This window comes from Thalia democratica, chromosome 8 (assembly GCF_965202585.1).
Source record: "Thalia democratica chromosome 8, ktThaDemo2.hap1.1, whole genome shotgun sequence".
NCBI lineage: Eukaryota > Metazoa > Chordata > Thaliacea > Salpida > Salpidae > Thalia > Thalia democratica.
Window position 1 is genome coordinate 3,164,471 of NC_139172.1, and position 20,750 is coordinate 3,185,220.

Here is a 20,750-nt window from a genome sequence, read left to right on the forward strand (position 1 = left end):
TTTTTTCTGGCAACTAACTTCAATGTGAGTCATGTTTTACTATTTTAACGTATATAGCACTATATATTTTTTTGTCTATCATACCAACAAAGTTCTTAAAAGCGTAACATAAACTAAAAAATTTTTTTACTTAAGTTTAGTATATTTAAGATTTATTTTTCTCTTAAACCATTAGTTTTTAGTTTTTATTTTTGCTTCACTTCCATTTATTTTGTTCAAAAAATTTTTTCAGACCTATTTACAACAACTGAGGATCTCCTATATGCAAGTATAGGAGTGAAACATTGTTTTGATTGTAATAAACTGTTGAAATAAATATTGGATATAAATCTCCTTAAAGACATTTAAGTCGAGAACTTTAAATTGTTTGATTTAAAACAAGTTACATTATTCCATTGAAAGTTAAGTTCTTTTGAAAATTTACAAAAAAATAAAAGCAATATAAAAGAATTAGTTTAAGCACAACAGCAAAAGATAATTGAGTATAAATACGTTAAAGCTAGTTAATAGTTAAGCAACCGAAAAACAACTATATTAAAATTAGTAGACCTTCATTCAGTTTATGAAAAATCATGTTAAAAAATGATTTATTGTATAGTTCTGCTGTTATTTGTTAAAATTTTGACCGCTAAGTGGCTAGTCTATGTTCATACGTAATATATAATTTTCACACGCTAGTTTTACTTATATTCATTTGCTCAATACATCTGACTCTATTTAGTATATAGAAAATGTATTTATAATTGAAATAAGTTTAAAAAATTTGAAAGTACTTAATTTTAGTTAGTTGGATAAAAATAATTTAAATTCAAAGTATTGAATTAGCAAACTTAATTCATATAATTTGTTTACGGAATTTAAAGTATTATTATTTGTTATCGTTAAGTAACAAAAATAAAAATTAAATCGCAATCATAACAAGTATCAATTTGAAATTAAACCTGAAGCATGAAATAAATGTAAGCGGTGCTCATAGAAGAGTTATAAACCAAAAGCATATGTTGGTTTAAAAAAGGTTAAAATAGTAAAGGAAGAACATATTGTTATTGCTTGCTTATTGTCCGACACTGGACATAGGCATCGAAGCATAGGCAACTTAAACTTTAAAAACAAATAAAAATTTTTTTAAATCATAATGATTATAAATCTAGATTATAGCACTGGATAGCAACTTGTAATTAAACACTAAAGCAATGTAAAAAATCGTGCTAAAAAGAATACTAATTATCATAAATAAATATTTTCATGTAATACAGAAAATAGCATGAACGTTTAAATTTTGCAACATAAAGACCTAAGCGCAGCATTTGAAATCAAACTATTAAGTAGTATGTGTGTTTAGGATACTGAAAACGAACTTAATATTTCTAGAGAAAAACACAAACTATTGCAAACTAAATAAATATATAAAAAATAAAGACATGACATAAAGAGTTAAAGAGTCATAGGAGGTGTGGAGCAAAATAAATTGCCTTGTATACAGTTATCACTCGTACTTCAACATTCCATTTTTGATGTATTAACATAACTGCATATTTTCAGATTAGAGTGAAATTAGAGTTAAATTGCTGTGTTCCTGCTAAGACGTGTTATTTCAGATGTTTTAATTTTTGCAGATTGGTGACTTTTTTGAGCTAGCTACGTCCCTGGTACAAAGTAAGATAATAAAAGAGAAAAAAATTGAACTCTTCAAAACTTTTCTGCCTTATTTTAATAGTGATGAAATTTCTTTTTGGTTGTTTGACAGTCTTATAAAATTATTGTTTTAAAATTGATAGTTTTTCTTAAGTTCTTTAAAAATTAAATTAAATTAATTTTAATATTATAAGCATAAAATGTCTTTTTAGGTTTTACGAGTCAGGTAATGAAATGTTGTCCCTGTGTTGCGAAAGTGAAAGTGTATTTCCAAAATAGTAATAATTTACAAAATAGTAATAATTCAATTTCCTTAGAATTCATGTTTATGTATGCAGTGTTTGTGAATTTCTAAAACTTTATAATGCCAGTAAGTGCTATAAATATATTTTATATAATTCTCTTCTATTTTACAAACACAAATATATATATATATATATAGGTAAACTCAGCATATAGTGTTGATTCACAAATAGCTGTTTGTAGTGATATATTTATTATTCAATATCAGATGATAAAGTAGAACTAAATCGAATATGATTATATTAAACATAAACTTAAAAGACCACCTTTACAGTTTGATTTTAACTTTTGATCGTGGCTTACTCAAGTTTATTAAAGCAACCACTTTGAGATACTATTAATTTAAGATGTACAGTTTGTGCATTAGAGCATTTGTTTATAAATAAAATTTTTAAACACTAGTACGTTTGACGGTTGAGTTAACTTTAAATACGACTTCATATAAAACTAAGACAAAACCTTTTTAGTAGTTGAAAATACAAAAAAAAACGCAGCAGTGTTAGAGGTTATGTGTTTTAGGCAAACATTAAGTATCAAATGAATAATTTTTTTTTTTTTTTTAGTATTTTTTCATTAAAAAAAAAGCTTAACCTTTTGTGAAATTTTTGATGTCGTGATTCCAATATATGTACTATTAAATTTATTTACAAAGATTTTATTGGTATTGAGTTTAAAATTTTGCTAAAAATAACTTAGTTTTTTGCTGTTAAATATTATATATTAATACTAAACTTATACAAGTTTAGAAAAACACTTCTGATAAAAAAGTAAAGTAAAGAGAGAGAACTTTTTCACGTTTAAAACTTCTGATCATCATGCTTTTACTTCTTTAAAAATGTGAGAAAAAAGAAAACGAGAGAACATGTTAATCACTAGTTGGCGCTTTCAACGTTTTATTAGCCAAGGTTCGTAACGATTAGTATATAAATCCAGTTTGAACCCTAGATTATCATTCATCAAAGCATCATGTCAGGACGTGGAAAGGGAGCAAAATCTAAATCCAAGCCAAAGAGCCGTTCATCGCGCGCTGGACTTCAGTTTCCAGTCGGTCGTATTCACCGTCTGCTGAGAAACGGTAACTACAGCGAACGTGTTGGTGCCGGAGCACCAGTCTACTTGGCTGCAGTGTTGGAATACTTGAGCGCTGAAGTTCTCGAGTTGGCTGGAAATGCCGCTCGTGACAACAAGAAGTCTCGTATCATTCCTCGTCACCTTCAACTTGCTATTCGCAACGACGAAGAGTTGAACAAACTGTTGGGAGGAGTCACCATCGCTCAAGGAGGTGTGTTGCCAAACATCCAATCTGTTCTTCTGCCAAAGAAGACCGCAAAAAAAGCTTAAATTATTCAAAAAAAACCAGGTCCTTTTAAGGGCCACTCTAAAGAAGTATTATTTATAAAAGATGGTAGATGTAAAATACTTACAAAGTTAACGATTGTTAAAATTAAAAATAGGAATGAGATTTTGTCTATCTAAATAAATATATCTAATACCTAATTAAATTTGAAACTTTTATTTAACAGAGATAGATTATGTGAGCATATATATTTCTTAAAGCAAACACAAGTCAGCTATATAAAGTTGTAGTAGATATGTTTGAACTTATAAAAAATCTTAACCATTCTAAAGAATTAAACAAAACAAAATATTTCTTAAACGTAGAAGAACTTCATAAATCAATAACTTTTAGCATAAATTAATATATTTAGTGGCATTAAAACTGGTGCTTTATTGAGGTTTGTAATAAGTTTACGTGATTAAATTTTCATAAGTGTTACGTACAACTTTGATAAGTTTTATAAAAACAGTAAAAGCAAGTTTAATCGGCAAAGTAAGATATGCTGAGCATACTTACTATTTTATCTCAATTAAGGTTAACCTGCTCACTGCTAGTTTCTTGCTTGATCACATTTTTAAATATAGAGAGTCTTATACACGTAAAGCACTTTGCTCTAACAAAAGTTGGAAGATAAAAAAGCAAAAACTAAGAAGCTTTGAAAACATGTTTAAGGAAAAAAGGTAATGATAAAAAAGAGTGAAAGACGAGCAATTTGTAAGTTGCAACTTTCCTGCTTAAAGTTGTTTAACAGCAACTGTAAAATTTCTAAACTTCTATATTAGCTTTTAAATATAAATACTGCTTGATATTATTCGACAGTTCTTACAGGCTTTTAAAATTTGTTTTCTTCAATAAAAGTAAGCTAAAACTGTCATAGCCATAAATAGCTACGATTCAGTCATATATGATATTTTATTAAAATATACACTTTTTATTAGATGTTTTATTTAAACTCTTGTATTAATTTTTTTTTTGCTAGAATATAAGCTAAAATATAATAACTTGGTTAGCATAAATTGGTAAATATTTAAAAATTCTTTCTCGAAAGTAAAATAGACCAAGACGACAATAAAATAGACAATTTAGTTAGTAGGGGAACGCAAACACTACATACAAAATATTATTTTGCTAACCAATAGTCAAAAACACTAACTACGATTTGTTACCGTTGGTAAGACTAAAAGGGATTGCTTTATTACATTAAGCTAAGATAAGTCCAGTTAGTATAATGAAAATTATTAAGTAATGAAATTATAAACAACAAAAAATATTGTCTTAAAACATTATAATTTGCATAGTGGCAAAAATATGTAAACATTTTAAAGTTTTATTCAAAGCACGATGAATAATTTAAATAAAAACTGCGCGTAAATGATTTCAAGTGCTGTTGGATTAGAATGAGAGAATTTAAATAATAAAAATTAAGCATTTTATGTTTGAAAACTTCCCGCTCAAATTGCACAGTAAGTGCTTTTAAACACTTTTGCATGTTTTAAAAGCAACTTACCACAAAAATTTAATTTTTGTAGCTTTTTGTATTTAGCTATTATAGCCTTTAAAGTATTATCATTATTATGATGATCAAAAAAAGATATGCAAAAACACTTAATTTTAATTTTTAATCAAGCTAAACATATATTTTCTATAACATCAAAAATAATTAAATGAAATCATAAAAAATATCAAATAATGAAATTATAAATTAAAAAAAAGTCTTTAAATTTTATAATTGGAAAAAGAAGGGTTTATTCCTTTTATATAACATGAATACTCTGTCATAAAATTTTTTTTCAGTTTTAAGTTATTATTTAAAAAATATAAACATATAAATTAAATTACATAAATATAACATTTTATATAGAAAAAAAAACAAGTGAACTTTTTGTAAGATAAAACATGCTTTTATCTAGTTTAATAAACTAAAATTGGTATTATTATATTAAATATAAAAAAATTAAAATTGTAATTACAGATAAATGAAAATTCAAATGAGAAAAACTTAAATTTAGTGCTGTTGGATAAGAATGAGAGAGTTTAAAGAGTAAAAAATGAGTACTATCCGTTTAAAAGTTTCCCGCTCAAATTACACATTATGTGCTTGTTGAAATTTTATCGCCTTTCAAAATCTACTTGAAAAACGAAATTTTTGTAGCTTAATTTATTAAATTTATTCCTTGAAAATGTATAATAAAACTACAGCTTTTTTTTTGCTGATAATCAAAAAATATATATATATAAACTAACTAAAATACATATTTTTAAGCAGCTGAACACATGTAAGTCAAAACGTATTGATTTTTGTATGTATGTATTGCAACAAAACTAATTAAAACATACACAACTTTGACAAACATAAAAGTTTTTTTTTAATACTGGAATAAAAAAAAAATAACTTAAATTATTTGTTTTTATTTTAATACAAAATTGATATGATTTTAGTACAGCTTTTCATTTTTATGGATTATAAGTATATTATCTATCTGTAAAAATACAGCCTTAAACAAGCATATTAATAATGAAAAAAAAAATTAAATCTTTAAACTTTATTTTTGAATTTTTTAGAGTTATATCAGTAGTTGTTACCAATTTCGACGACAAATAAAATCTACGTTAATATTAAACAGGTGGCCCTTAAAAGAGCCTGTTCATAAAGAACAATTTAAGCACGTTCACCACGGATACGACGGGCAAGTTGGATGTCTTTGGGCATGATGGTTACCCTCTTTGAGTGGATGGCGCACAAGTTGGTGTCTTCGAAAAGTCCGACCAAGTAAGCTTCAGCAGCTTCTTGAAGTGCCATGACTGCACTGCTTTGGAAACGCAAGTCAGTCTTGAAATCTTGAGCGATTTCACGCACAAGACGTTGGAACGGCAGCTTGCGGATCAAAAGCTCAGTGGACTTCTGGTAACGACGGATCTCACGAAGAGCAACGGTACCTGGGCGGTAACGATGAGGCTTCTTGACACCTCCAGTTGCTGGTGCACTTTTGCGTGCAGCCTTGGTGGCGAGTTGCTTGCGGGGAGCTTTTCCTCCAGTTGATTTGCGGGCGGTTTGCTTGGTGCGAGCCATGTTGAAACGAGTAACGTTAGATGAAAGTTAGGCAATTTATATATTTTAAATGTTACGAACCTAGGCGAAGTTAATCTTAACACTAGAGGCTGCAAAGAGCTTGGCGAAGTTGGAACATTTTTCTCAAAAAAAGTTTTCTAAACAATAGTTTTCAAAAATGTTTTATTACGTAATAAAACCTATTTTGTTTGTCTTTATTTTAAACAAAATAAAAAAATATTGATTGTTAAGACCGTTCCGGCTCTATTAAAATTCTTAAAATTAACGTTTTAGAATTCGTAACACTAGGCTGTGACTGCTATATTTCTGGATACAAAACTTATATTCAAAAAAATTACAGAAATTATTTTTTTCATGTTAACTATTTTTTCATGTTAACTAATAAATATGGCAAGCTCCAACGTTATAAATTCTTGTGTTTAGAATGTTTTATTGGGTGGCTCTTAAAAGAGCCGAGGTGAATGATTAAATTAACCCCCGAATCCGTACAAAGTACGTCCTTGACGCTTCAATGCGTATACAACATCCAAAGCGGTGACAGTCTTGCGCTTGGCATGCTCGGTGTAAGTGACTGCATCACGAACAACGTTTTCCAAAAATACTTTCAGCACTCCACGAGTTTCTTCGTAGATCAATCCTGAAATACGCTTGACACCGCCTCGACGAGCCAATCGGCGAATGGCGGGCTTGGTGATACCCTGGATGTTATCACGAAGGACTTTGCGATGACGTTTCGCGCCTCCTTTTCCCAAACCTTTTCCTCCTTTACCACGACCAGACATGATGAATGAATGAATAATGATATTTCTTAAACAGCTGTATTTATACTCAGAACCAATAGTTACGAACCGCGTAGAAACATAGATAGGCCACCAAGTGTCTAGCTTTTAAGCTTTTAATTAATCGAGAGAATCTACAAATTCTCCTTTGACCGATAAAGACGCACAAGTAATTAAAAATTTTGAGAGAAATACAAAGAATTTCATATGATTAAAGTTTTTTTTCTGAAAAATTGGTTATTAACTATGTGAAAAATATTAAATACATTTAAAAAGTTTTAGGGATACTTTTTATTTAAATTAATCTAGCAGAAATAAACTACCTTAACTAAAGTTTTTAAATTTTCATAACGTTAAAAACTAAACTTAAACAAAAACTAAATTTATTTCAGTAAATTTGATTATGTTAAAACTTTTTTCAAATTAAGATAGTTCATAGACTTGGTGATTTCTTATTTTCCTGTTCTTTAAAATTTAAGCAAGATAGCTTACTAACTATCGAATATGGAGATTTAAGTATTTAAAAAGTTTTTTAGGAAAATTCTTAAGTTTTACGGCGAAATATTTAAAAACTCAAGTAACAAATCACAAAATTGAACTTTAAAGTTTTGTGAGTTTTTCTTCAGTTAGAAAGATGAAATTTCAAAAATATTTTATTATATGTTTTTTTATTTTCTGTATATGTTACATGCCTTAAGATCTTAGTTTTTTCTGATATATATTGTTTTCTAAAAATTACATATTATAATATTGAAAAAATATTTTTATATAGTTAATTTAAAGTAGTATATACCACTTAACGTTTATATTTTTAATGTAACGTTTTTAAACGAGCTGTTCAATATTGATTTTATTATTAGAAATCATTCTTAGTTCAAAATTGGTATTTTGTTATTATTGATATGTTAAAGGTTATCAAGGTCATTGTTATATTTAAAAGGTTATGGACGTTAAACTGTATCCAAGAGGTTTTCGACTCGATAACCATAAGGTTTTTTCATATCCATAGAACCAAATGTTTTAATCGCTTTTTTTGTTATCAAATAAGCAACTTATCAAAGCTTAAGTTTTAAAGTGCTATATTTTTTAAAAGTATATTGAAAGTTTTATAACATTTTAAAACTGAGTTACAATAAATCTAAAGTTAAGCAAACGAGCAAATGCAAAACTTGTTCTTCAAGTGTACCTTAATAAGTTTATTGCCTTCTGAATCTCAAAAATACAGTTATGATAAAAAACTGGTTTGGATGAAACAAGTATATTTATTACAATACTTTACTCAATATACTCAATGTATATATATATTTATATATTTTAGAAAGTAATTTAACTGAAAAAATAGGTTAAAATTTCAAATTTTTTTAGTTGTATGGGTTTAATTTAAAATCAAAGTCTAGATACTTTTGTGTTTAATTAAAAAATGCTTTTATTTATTTATTTGTTGAGCAGTATAATTTTTCATCAGTTTTTTTTTTCAAATGTTACCCTTGCTTTTAAAGTATAGATTAGCTGTAAGAGTTATGAAAAAATTTACATAATGTTATAATAATAATAATAGTTTATTGAACAAAAAGCGAAAAAAAAAACAAAATTTTTGCTCAAAAATGTTTTGGTTCAATGACCTGGATAGCAAAAAGACCTCTCGGTCATCGAGTTGCATACCCAAACTTAATCAATATTATAATGAGCTAAAAATGAAAAAAATGAAAAATTTAAACTCTAAAACGAAAAGCTCTATAAAAAGAGACTCTATTAAACTTTACAACATTAAATATTTTTCTTAAGAAAAATAAATAGAAAAAGAAACGAATTTTCCAAAAAATTAAAGAATTTTTACCCACTCATATATCTAACACTATATACACATAAATATATATCTAACTTTACGTTAAAAGGTTAAGTTTTTATCTGAAATTTCAATTTTAAAATTAATCCAGAACTTTGCAAATAAATTACCCTGTTATATAGATTAAAAAGAAAAAAAAATATGTATATTAAGTTATTTCCTTTTTTTATGTGTGTTTAAGAATTTCGACTCTACTACCAACTTATTTTAACCTATCAAAAAGTAAGTAACAGTAAAATATAACTATAACATTGAAGAAAAAATAAACAAAAATAACGTAAAACTGCAATATTCAAACAAAGTAAAATAAAGCTGTATCCATGAAAAAGTTGCTTAAACTAGATAAAAAGTATAGAATAAATATATCATTTTAATTAAGTATTTTGTGCTAAAAAGGTTTTTTTTTTCTTTTAATAATTTAAGTTGAAAATAAAAATATTTCACATTTGAATAGCTACATAAACTATTGTAATTTTTTTTTTTATAGAATATTAAAGAAGTGATTTTTATAATAACTGAACTTAACTTTTATAAATAAAAACATGAAGATACGTTACAAAAAAAAAACAATAATAATTTTAACAACAATGATATTAACAACAACAAATTTCTTTACACTAAATCAAAAAAAAAAAAAAAAAACTATTTTCTCTTTGAAAAACTTGTCTAAGTCTTAACTGAAATAATAGAAAGAAAACAACATTTGTAAACATAAAAAAGAATAATTTTACTTTGCTCAAAAAGAGATTTTTCTTCAATATAAATTTGCTTGAAACAGTTATCTCAGCTTGCATTTTAAATACTTTATTTTCTGCTAAAATATAAACATCTATAACTATTCTTTTTACATTTTCATGCAATAAAAAATATAAAATAATGAAGTATATATTAAAAAAGTATCTTAAGGAATAGTCTTAAAAATAACTGGACAGAAAATGCTAAAATCTCAACTAAACCAATGTTAATGTAACCAAACAAATCTACTTTCCTACAAAAAATTAAAAAAAAAACAAAAAATTGGATATTAAATGAATTACTAAATAGTTAACTTTAACTACAATCTTAGAAATAATTAGATAGAAAATGATAAAATCCAGTCTAAACCAATGTTACTGTGACCAAACAAACCAACTTTCGGACAAAAAAAAACTAAAATATAAAAAAATTATAAAAATTTGGATATTAAATGACAAGTACTATTAACTCCTTAAACAAAGTAAATAGGGAGTAGGAATGATCACTAATGACCTTGAGAATTACTATTTAAAAGATAACTTTTAAGTTCATGCTGGAACTTTCCAAAATGACTTATACTTTTTAAACTTAATGGCAACTTAGTCCACAACTTACTACCTTGGAAGGATAGTGATTTATGACCTATTTTGCTGTTGAATCTAGGTAGGAAAAAATTTGTTTCTGAAGACCTTGTATGATAATTATGTACATTTTTTACACTTTTATAGTAATTTTTAAAGTTATCTGGTAACAAATTGTTGTTAAACTTAAACATAAAAAGACCTAATTCATATAAATACAGACTCTCAACATTTAATATTTTTTTCTGAGATTTTAATTCTCTTACACTGTCATCATATTTCTTATAATGTATGCATCTAAGTGCTCTGTTTATGAGAACATTAATATCATTTATACATTTTTTATTTGCTCTTCCCCAGCACAACAAGCCATATCTAACATTGCTCATAAGCAAAGAATTAAAGATCAAATATAATGCTTTTTCATTTAAGAAGTGTCTGGTTTTATATAATATACCCAATGTTTTTTGTAATTTTGTTTTTATAGTTTCTATATGTTCTGACCATTTTAAATTTCTGTCTATAATTATTCCCAAATACTTATAGCTATTTGTGTTTGATATAACTGTTTTACCTATTTTTACATTAGGATCTTTATTTTTCCAAAAAATATTTTTTGATTGATATAAAATCATGCTTCTGGTTTTATTAAGATTTAATTTAAGTTTATTTTCCATTAGCCAATCTGATACCTTTTTAAGTTCTATGTTAAAATTTTTACTGTCATTTAGATATGTGTCTTTTGTATATGTTTTGTACAACATTGTGTCATCTGCGAAGTTGAGGATGTTAAGACCAGTTAAGACCATAGCATTTTTTTTTAGAATATTTTATATTAAATCTCACACAGCTAGTAACACTAAATATAAAAATGAATAATTAACACTGTTATAATCACAAACTTATAATTTTTTTTCGTTAAATTTTAATAACTTTGTGAAATGAAATTAAATAAAAACAATAACCAGTAAGACAATTTTACTTTTAAACGAAACATGGCAGATATATAATATGTACACTAAACAACAAATTTGTAAGCATAATTTTGTTATAAAGTTAACTTTGTTATAAACTAAACACATTAGAGTTTACTAAAGATTACTATTTTTTTAACGATGTTAAAAAAAAAGTTGACAAAAAGTTCTTTTTAATAAAATTTTGGTTTAACTTTAATGTCTTATGTTTTTCCATGTTACAAAAAGAACGTCCTGGATTTTATATATTTTTCTTTCTAGCTAAAATTTTCTTTATATTATCATAGTCTACATTTGTATGTTTTTAACCCTTATTATAATTACAAAACGTAATTTAATAAGTGATTTTTATAAAATAGTTAAATTAATTAATTAAATGATTTCGAACGTTTATGCAATTTTAATGTGTCTTCATTGAAGCTGGTTAATGTTATAAAATAAAAACGCTTACAAATTTTTCAATTTTGCAAGTTTCTATTTGTTCTATATTTTGTTTAGCAAAGTGATTTACGAAACTTTCTATTTTATACACTAGTGAAACATTTATCTTATTATTTTATTTTTTTAAGAAAAAAAATACATTATTTCACCGTAAAGTGGATTTTCAAATTGTAAATATGTAATAAAATAGTAATAGTAAAAATAATAAATAATGTTTAATTTATGTGATTTAAGTTTTATGTTGAGAAAAATAAAGTTTAAAAAACATGGTATAAAATTTCATTACTTGAGACATTTAAACAAATTAATCAAATAATCTATAAGCAGGTAAAGACAAACAATTGAACTATGGTATACAGCAGTGGCGAAGCGTGGTATTTTGGTCAGGGGGTGCGCAAATTTTTTTCTCAAAAAAAAAACCCTAAATCAAAACTTTTGTAATTAGCTATAAAAATATCTTTTTATAGGTAATATAATTGAAAAAAAAATTCATTAAGTAAAATAAGTTCGGAATAACTGTTATAAAAAAAACTACAATACAAAATTATTCAATTAAAAAGAAAGCTTAAATTTCATTACAATTACTTATACTTGCACAAATGTAAACTTATTAAATAAAAATTGTTTTTACTACTAATAGTAAACTTTATATGTTTAAAAATGAATATATTCAATAAAACGAAAGTATATGTTTTATTTACGAAAAAAAGTACCAATCACTTTAATATACAATACAACAGTGATAATAACACCTCATTGCACATAATTTAAATAAAGTTACACAGAAGTTAAAATAGACCAACTTTATAACTGTTATTACAGTTTATTACAACTTTGTAAAATAGGTAAAGGTATGCTTTTTAAATTTAATTCATCTGATTGTATTTGTTTAAAATAAAAATCACAAACAAAGTTTATTTCTCATAGGCCGACACGCTTTTTTTTGTATGTTTACAAAAATAAAGATCAGAAAACTAGCAGTAGTCTTAACATTTATTGTAGCATAAAAAAAAAAGTAAAATTGTTCAATTTTCCTTTAAGCGTGACGTATTTTTGTAAACTTTTTGTAGTAAAATCTGCCATAAGGTTATACTACAGCGGTGCACTAATTAGTAGCGTACTTTTTGAGTCTAAAATTTTATGAAGTTAATGAGGTTATAAAACTTTTCCTTATGGAGTTTTTCATCAACATCGGTGCGCATTTTCGTTTGCGCACCGAATCAGTAAATTGGGTAATTTTTCTGACTTTTCACTAATGGGTATTCAAAATTTCGTTTAATTTTTCGAATACAAGATAAACATAATTTGAAAAAGGCAAATTAAGCAGAAAAAAAAAAACAATAAAAAATAAAGATATTACATTCTTTTTTTTTACTTCTATATATTTTTTTGGACGCACGTATGCGCCAGTGTCCCTCCTCACGCTACGCCCCTGGTATATAGTAAGGCATTGAAATTAAATTGATTTAAAAAACAAAACATTATAAAGTTAAAAGTTATAAAGTTGGAATTATTTAGACATGAAACACGTTGTTTCTATAGTTTAATTATAATAAATCATTGTTTACAAGAAACAAAAAGTAAAAAAAAAATTTTTTTTAAATTGACAATTAATTAAGTCAAACTGCTTAAAATTTTAAGTTATAGTCAAATGTTTTAAGTTGAGACTACAGTTTGCACTTCTTCTGCTATTGTTTTTTCATTAAGGACTTTTTGATTAATTATATGATTAAGTTTAGTGATGACCAATTGATGACAATAGTTTCACTTGATAATAAGTTTAGTCGTCGTTTTGCAGAATTTCAACAATTAAGTGAAGACTCCGACATTAATTCATCACCGTCGACGTTTGACACCGAAAAGGTACTTAGTAATATTGTTAGAACTGTTGAAAATCAATGTGGCAATACACAAAAAGAAAAGTTAAAAACTGAAAAATTGACAGATTTAATGACTTACTTAACAAGTCAAAGTTTGTTAATTTTAAAAAGATGACAATAAAGTTATTTGTTCTGTTTGGGTTTAAATATATTTGCAAAAAAACATTCTTAACCATGTTTATAAACAAAAGTAAGCTGCGTTTAAATCATACTGATACCAATCTGCAGTCATTACTGAGAATATCTACTTCAAATATAGTTTCAGATTTTAAACAACTCGTAAAAACTTTTATGATCCACAAATGTCTCATTTACTTATTTTAGTGTAATTATTCTTGCTAAATTCTTTAATATTAACATTTAAAGTATAATGTGACGGTTTTATGTTTTAGTTTTTCGTTTAGTAATATTTTCATTAGTGAAATCGATCTTAATCTAAAAGTCTGATAAATTAAAATGTTTGTTATGTTAAAAATATATATTAATTTCTTTTTTGTTTCAATATTTCGTTATTTTATGTTAGTACTCTTATTAAAGTATTTTAGGTGCATTGTTTGATAGTAATATTTTTGAAGTACAGAATTTACTTAAATTTTGTAAGTTAATTATAACTATTTGATATTTTGAAAGTAAAAGTGTTAAAATTTTAAGCTAAAGTAATTTTTTATCTGGGCTTAACTGTTTTTTAAATAAGTCAATAAGAAAATTTGAAATAAAACATATAATTTTTGTTGCTTTTGTAAGATTTTTAGATATATTTTACGTATTATTGATCGAGCCAAAGTTTGTCAATTTCTAAAGATGACCATGAAACTAGCTGTGTTGTTCGATACTTCATACATTAGAAAACAAAGATTTCCGACAATAAACATTAACAAGGATAAGCTAAATTCAAACCCAATCGGTATTTAAGTGCACTTGCAGATTTTCCCAAACTGTCATGCAACTAGACTTAATCAACTCTAATACATAATACTTAATTGTTTCATCGAGATCTTTTATATATATATTTTTTGCTTTTTATGGTAAAACTGTTTATTATATCAGAATTATTTTTTGTTGTGCTTCTTTTATACATGCGCAAAAATGTAATGAATCTTCTTTAGCTTAATTAAATTAAAAATTAGTAGTTTAATACTGTAATGTGTATTAGTTTTTGAAAAATATTATCAATATAAACTCCAGATAAGGATTGACAAAGTTAATTAATTTCGAATAGTTAGCAATTTTATTATGTTTTAGCCTGAAATAATAGGCTCGAGTAACTTTTAGTAACCAAATTATCATTTTTTTAGGACTACATAGCATTAATTCGGTCCAGAGTTATAATATATACAGAATTATGAATACTTAACAAAATTTAACATAAAATTTCGTAATTGAGAACCTTAGTAATTAATATATGGATTCAAAATTCTAAAATACCCGATCAATTGGCATCTAGCCGGATCGAAATCTTTTTGAAATTAGCTTCTATTCGGATCCAGTTCTTTGTCTAAAACTAGTATTTAGCCGGATCCGGATAGTATGTTTAAAATAGGATCCGGATCTAAAAAAGGAACCAGCTGAATCCGAAAGATCACTAACTTTAAATGATCCGGCCCGATGAGGATTATTTTTTTCTGGATCCGGCCCGTCAAGTATTTACGTTGCCCACCCCTACTATAATGCATGCACAAATTATTTAATATCTTAAAAAAATTTTCATTTGTATTCAATATGTATTCATTCGAGTAATGCGGGCATTGGGTTATCAATTTCTTCCCTAAGTTTGAGGTTTTTATTTTTTCTGCTAGGGCTGTATGAAGTACTTCCTTGTTAAATAATGTGCAAATGTTAGTATGGTTTGTATTAGTTTTTACTGCTAATATTATTGTTATTGTTTATACTTCTATAAATTGTTTGCAAGTTGGGTTTGTTTTTAGAAGGTTTAGGAAAAGAGGCCTTTTGTTCATAATATCTAGATTTGAATGTTCTCTTAGTTTAAACTGTGTAAATTTTTTGGTCATTATTGGGAGTGGAAACCTTAGCTTAATATATGACGTTATTCAGGCAACACTTGTTGTTTACAGAGCAGTTTAAAACTTTCAGTCTAGAATTTCATTACTTTTTTATAAAATTAGATTATTAGTTACTGGTTATGCACTGAACCGCTTTAAAAAGTCTGATTTCGATATTAAATAAATCGTTTTAGAAAAGTGAAAGTTTGTTAAAAGTAAAAAATTTAACGTCGTTAACATTTCAATAAAACTTTACTTTAATATAAAATTAAATGTTGCAAACAATAAAGTTTAAAACATAATTAAGTTTTTTTTTACTCAAAAGTCTTTTTAATGACTTATCGTTAGATGGAGTGGTAAGCTTTTAAAACGGGAGCGCTTTTATTTCTCTTCAAAATGACAAATTGAATAGCTTAAAAGTGTTTTGAAAAAGTAATTTACAGAGACGAATTCGTTTTTTCATAATTTTGCCGCTTTTTTTCAGTTATATCTGCCTCTAATGTTTTAGGAGAATGAATTTCGAAGAAATATAATGTTTTATAAAGTTACCTATAAAAACACAATATTTAGTTTTATACTCATGAATATTAGTTTGTATTTTATACTAAAAGTATGTAGATGTAGAAAAAACTTTATTAAAAGTATTTTTTTTTTCAATTAATAACTATATAATTTTCATTCTACTCTTTTTATAAAATGCTGTAAGAAGATTAAAATAGCAAATGTTTTTATCAATTAAAGGCTTATAGAAAAACTTCGACTTCATTGTTACATATATTTTGTTGAGACCTTTAGCATTTTAAAAGCAAACAATAACAGCATATAAACCTTTTTTCAACAAAAAAATAAAAGTGTTTATCAATTTAAGTAAGGCATGAGTATATTTAAATAAATAAGTTTTAATATACTTTGTTTATTGCTTTAATGCAACGTTTAAGACATTATGTTATGTGCTAATATTAAACATTACATTATGAAATTTTAAATAGAGTTAGCAACAATTCAGTAATAAGTAAAATTAGTTTACTTTTATCAATTAAAACCGCAATTGAATGCTATATTGGTCCTGAACAAGATATTAAACTGTATCAGTGGTGTACATTTCGATAACCTTAGGTTTTTTCGTTAATCAGGTCATAAGACGAAACTTTTTGAGTGCTTATTTTTTATTATCTAACAAACAATATAACATTAGTAACTTAAACTCTAGTACAATAATATAATTTATATTTACTGATAATAATGTTTATTTTTAGGTTATGTAAACACTTTAGCAGCTTCAGAAAAACAAATTCATTTAACTATTTATAAAAACTAACTTTAAATAGATAAGCGTCAAGTTAAGTTTTAATAAATATACTTTATTTACTAAACATGTTCCTTACTCACGAAGTTTAAAATATGTATGTTATAAGTTTTTAGGGTGGCATTGATAAATGCCTGTTGGTATGTGTAACTAACTTATTTCTTCATTGGTGCGGCTTTCTTGGCTGCTGGCTTCTTCACCACCTTCTTGGCTTTGGCAGGGGCCTTCTTTGCTACCTTCTTCTTTGGTGCAGCCTTTTTAGCAGCTGGTTTCTTCGCTGCCTTTTTGGCTGGCTTCTTTGCGGCAGGTTTTTTGGCTGCTGCTTTCTTGGCGGGCTTTTTAGCTACTGCCTTCTTTTTGGGTGCGGCTTTTTTAGGAGCGGCTTTCTTTGCTGGCTTCTTTGGTGACTCAACCTTTCCAGGCTTGAATGAACCAGAAGCACCAACACCACTCACTCTGCTGACGGTACCGTCGGCAACAAGTCTCTTTAAAGCCATTTTGTAGTGGACTTTAAAACCGTCTTTGACCTTGTAGTTGGCTTCGATGTACTTGCACAGTGCTTGCGATGAAGCTCCCTTGCGAGACTTCAAAGCAGTGACAGCTGCGATGATCATCACCTTGTAGGTTGGGTGTTCAGGTGCTTTTGCCGGGGCTGATTTCTTTTCAGGTGCCATTTCTGCGGATATTTATAATTAATTAATGACATAAAGTTTGATATACATTTTTCATTCTGATCGTTACGAACTTAAGCGAATGAAGCTCTGCAACGACACCTTGTGGATTATGGTTAATTGAAAACATCATGACATATTATTTATCATTTTTTATTTTTTATTTTCAAACTAAAATGTTTGATGCTTAAAACTCACCGATACTAAAATAACTTTGTAATACTTGAGAAAAGAACCTTATTTGTCAATGCTCAAAAATTTAGCGCTATAAATGGTTATTTAATATATTTACTTATAAGCTAAACTTACTGACCCCATGTCAACAAGATACATCAAAGTTTGAAACATAAGTTAGTTTTAGAAGCGATATTCATTTTAATTAGGTCAAGAAAAATGCTTTAAAATAAATACAAATCATTGTTTATATATTTTCTACTCAGCAGAAGTCTAATGGTTAAATACAATATTTTTTAGACGGTCAACATAACGGATAAAAATAATTTACTATAACTTTAATAACACTTTTCTTATAAAGTATAATAACTTAAAAAATATTAAAGCCCCTTTTGAAAATTTAAAGTTTGCAACTTTTAAGTAAAAAACAACGCTTTTATTATTTTTAATTTGTTTATTGTTGAAATAACAGCATTGCAGATTTATTTCTATAATATAAACTTTCTTTAATTTATCAGAATTAACTTTTTACACATTTTTCATAACCAATTTAGTAGTCTTCGTTGTAAACCGTTGACTTATGATAAAAAATAACTACATAATCACGTTAACTTCTAAATTTATTTACATCTACATTTAAAACTTTCTTTTATTTCAATTATACTCATACTTTTCAAACTTTGAGAATTAAATAAAAAAACATTAAAAATTTTAAGAATTAAGTACAAAACCGTTTAAAATTAAAAAACAAGTCTTGATTTCGTATAATAAAACCATTTATAATTTCTTTAATTCTTTTATTTTGTCTAAATGAAAACTTGTAGCCATGTTACAAATAACTATATGTTCAAACATGATAAATAGTAATTAAATATTTATTGTAGCTTTAGGCAAAACATATAACACTTTAGGATAGAATATATATAGTTTAGTTTTTATTTTTGTTTCGTTTCAAATTTAAAATGTATTTATTTTGTAATTAAAAAAAAAAAGTACGATAAACAAAAAAGATTTTTTTTTATAAAGTATGTACTTCTAAAGTTGACCAAGTAATTTACTATTTTGAAGAAATATTAATTAGTTGCTAAAAACACTGAAAAATCAGTTTAACATGGGTAACTATATGGGTGGTTTTAAAATATTTTTTCTAATAACAAAAAACTAGTTAAATATCTAAAAGAACCAAATATATACAACTGTATAGTGTTGTATATAAAATATACCAGACTAATACACTTCTTAAGTAAAAGATTAATATTTTTTATAATTACGTTTGTAAGCTGTATAAATATAATAACTTTTTAAGTTTTTTGTTTAATAAACCAAAAAACTTGTTAAGCTAATTTGGTTTAAAAGAGTTAAAAAAAAACATAGTTAAACAATTTCAATATTTTTCTAATAAAGTTAAGAAACTTATGATTGTGTAGGAGCATTTGTAACTGTTCTATGTTACTTTGTAAAAAAAGATTCTAAAACAAACTTTATAATAAGTATTATTTTTATTAAACTTTTAAATTTTTATTGTTTGAGACAAAGATTGCTTAAAGGTTTTAAGAAGAAATAGTTTAAATTTTTTACTTAATTTAAAGCACATTATTTATATTTTTTGTGCACATGCTTTTAGTATTTATCAATTCATAAATAAGTTTTTTATTTATAAGTCAAATTATTTTATACAAGTGCTATTTATATTGAAACATTTTAAATTCATACAACAAAAAATAGAACTTAAGTGATGTAGTAATAATATACTAAACGGTGCTCATACAAAATAGTTTTCGAGTGTTTTGTCATTTTATTTCTTATATACTTTTAATTATAACTAAAATTGTAGAAAATCAAGTGTAATAAAAAAAGTAAAAAAAAACATTAAACTTTAGAAAATTAAAGAAATGGAGCTTAAGCCTTACTAAAAGTATACAAATTAAATTTATAAGCTATTTCATTAAAAAATTCAAACCGTTTTTTAAGTCCAAAATGCTTAAGCCAAAAGCGTTTCAAATGGAACTCAGATCAAAAAAGTGCTTGATATCCATAAATAAAACATAATAAAAAGCAAACTAGTAAGCAATAGTTTTTAGATATAGAAAATAAAGTAAAAAAGAATGAGACCACTGTTTAATAGAAATATATAGTGCTAGATATTTTTTTAATATTAACATACATAAACAAGTCCTAGACATGACGTTAAACTGTTCTGGTGCATGACTCGATAACCGAAAATTTTTTACATGCACCAGGTCCTTGGAACAAACTTTTTGAGTGTTTTTTTGTCAAACTGTAAGATACTTAAATATAAACATACATAAAACATTAATTTAGTTTAAAAATTATCAATATCTCAGTTATATATTTGTAAAAATATAGTTAAATACATTTAGTTTTATTCAAAGGAAACAATTATACTCTCTTTTTTAATAATTTTTAATAAACTGTTTAAAATCCTTTATACGGGCTCTGTAAAAGTTTTTTTTTTGATTTTGATCTTTTTCATTCTATATATGTATATTTCTATGTTAAATTAAGATAAACAAAAATAATATTTTGCTTTGAACAACTGTTTCAGCGTCAAAATCGAAAACTAGAGAGCTACTGGTATGCATTTCATTTATGGTTAATAAAAAGAATATTTTATATTGTTTTAGTTTCTTTGATGAAACTTTAATTATTTTTCTAAAGTAGTTCATTATATTTGTTTTGTAGCTGTTAACAAAAACAAAATTACTTAAAAAAATTTTAATTTTTGGTAAAAGTGTTTAACAGCAACGCAATGCCGAATCTGTAAACATAAATTTATTTTTAGTTATACATTAAGCAGAAATTGAAATGTTACGAAATAAGGTTTTAAGATTCGATAAAACAAAAGTTAACATTAAAGTTAAGGTAATAAACAATACTAATTGTAGAATACACTGCTAGATTAAACAAAGAATTAATATTTTTATTAATAAGTTACAAAATTGTTATGTTACCTTTGACTTAATCTTTAAATTAATACAATAGTATTATGCAAACA

At 25.7% G+C, this 20,750-nt stretch overlaps 4 protein-coding genes across 4 annotated transcripts; 1 reads left to right on the plus strand and 3 right to left on the minus strand.

Moving 5' to 3' along the window:
- Window positions 1–2,904: 2,904 nt before the first annotated feature.
- Window positions 2,905–3,279, plus strand: LOC145842686 (histone H2A-like). The gene has a single exon (XM_082950163.1). The coding sequence runs from the start codon at window positions 2,905–2,907 to the stop codon at window positions 3,277–3,279; it is 375 nt and encodes a 124-aa protein (XP_082806289.1).
- A 2,657-nt stretch (window positions 3,280–5,936) lies between these two features.
- On the minus strand, window positions 5,937–6,347 carry LOC145841955 (histone H3-like). The gene has a single exon (XM_082949269.1). It carries the CDS (start codon window positions 6,345–6,347, stop codon window positions 5,937–5,939), a length of 411 nt encoding a protein of 136 aa, XP_082805395.1.
- A 470-nt stretch (window positions 6,348–6,817) lies between these two features.
- Window positions 6,818–7,129, minus strand: LOC145843390 (histone H4). Its single transcript, XM_082950861.1, has one exon. The coding sequence runs from the start codon at window positions 7,127–7,129 to the stop codon at window positions 6,818–6,820; it is 312 nt and encodes a 103-aa protein (XP_082806987.1).
- Window positions 7,130–17,044: 9,915 nt separating this feature from the next.
- Window positions 17,045–17,548, minus strand: LOC145842565 (uncharacterized). The gene has a single exon (XM_082950025.1). The coding sequence runs from the start codon at window positions 17,501–17,503 to the stop codon at window positions 17,045–17,047; it is 459 nt and encodes a 152-aa protein (XP_082806151.1). The 5' UTR covers window positions 17,504–17,548.
- Between the last annotated feature and the right edge of the window lie 3,202 nt (window positions 17,549–20,750).

Excerpts from the sequence above, each read along its gene's own strand:
- LOC145842686 (XM_082950163.1), top strand. The coding sequence starts at position 2,905 with ATGTCAGGACGTGGAAAGGGAGCAAAATCTAAATCCAAGCCAAAGAGC.
- LOC145841955 (XM_082949269.1), bottom strand. The coding sequence starts at position 6,347 with ATGGCTCGCACCAAGCAAACCGCCCGCAAATCAACTGGAGGAAAAGCT.
- LOC145843390 (XM_082950861.1), bottom strand. The coding sequence starts at position 7,129 with ATGTCTGGTCGTGGTAAAGGAGGAAAAGGTTTGGGAAAAGGAGGCGCG.
- LOC145842565 (XM_082950025.1), bottom strand. The coding sequence starts at position 17,503 with ATGATCATCGCAGCTGTCACTGCTTTGAAGTCTCGCAAGGGAGCTTCA.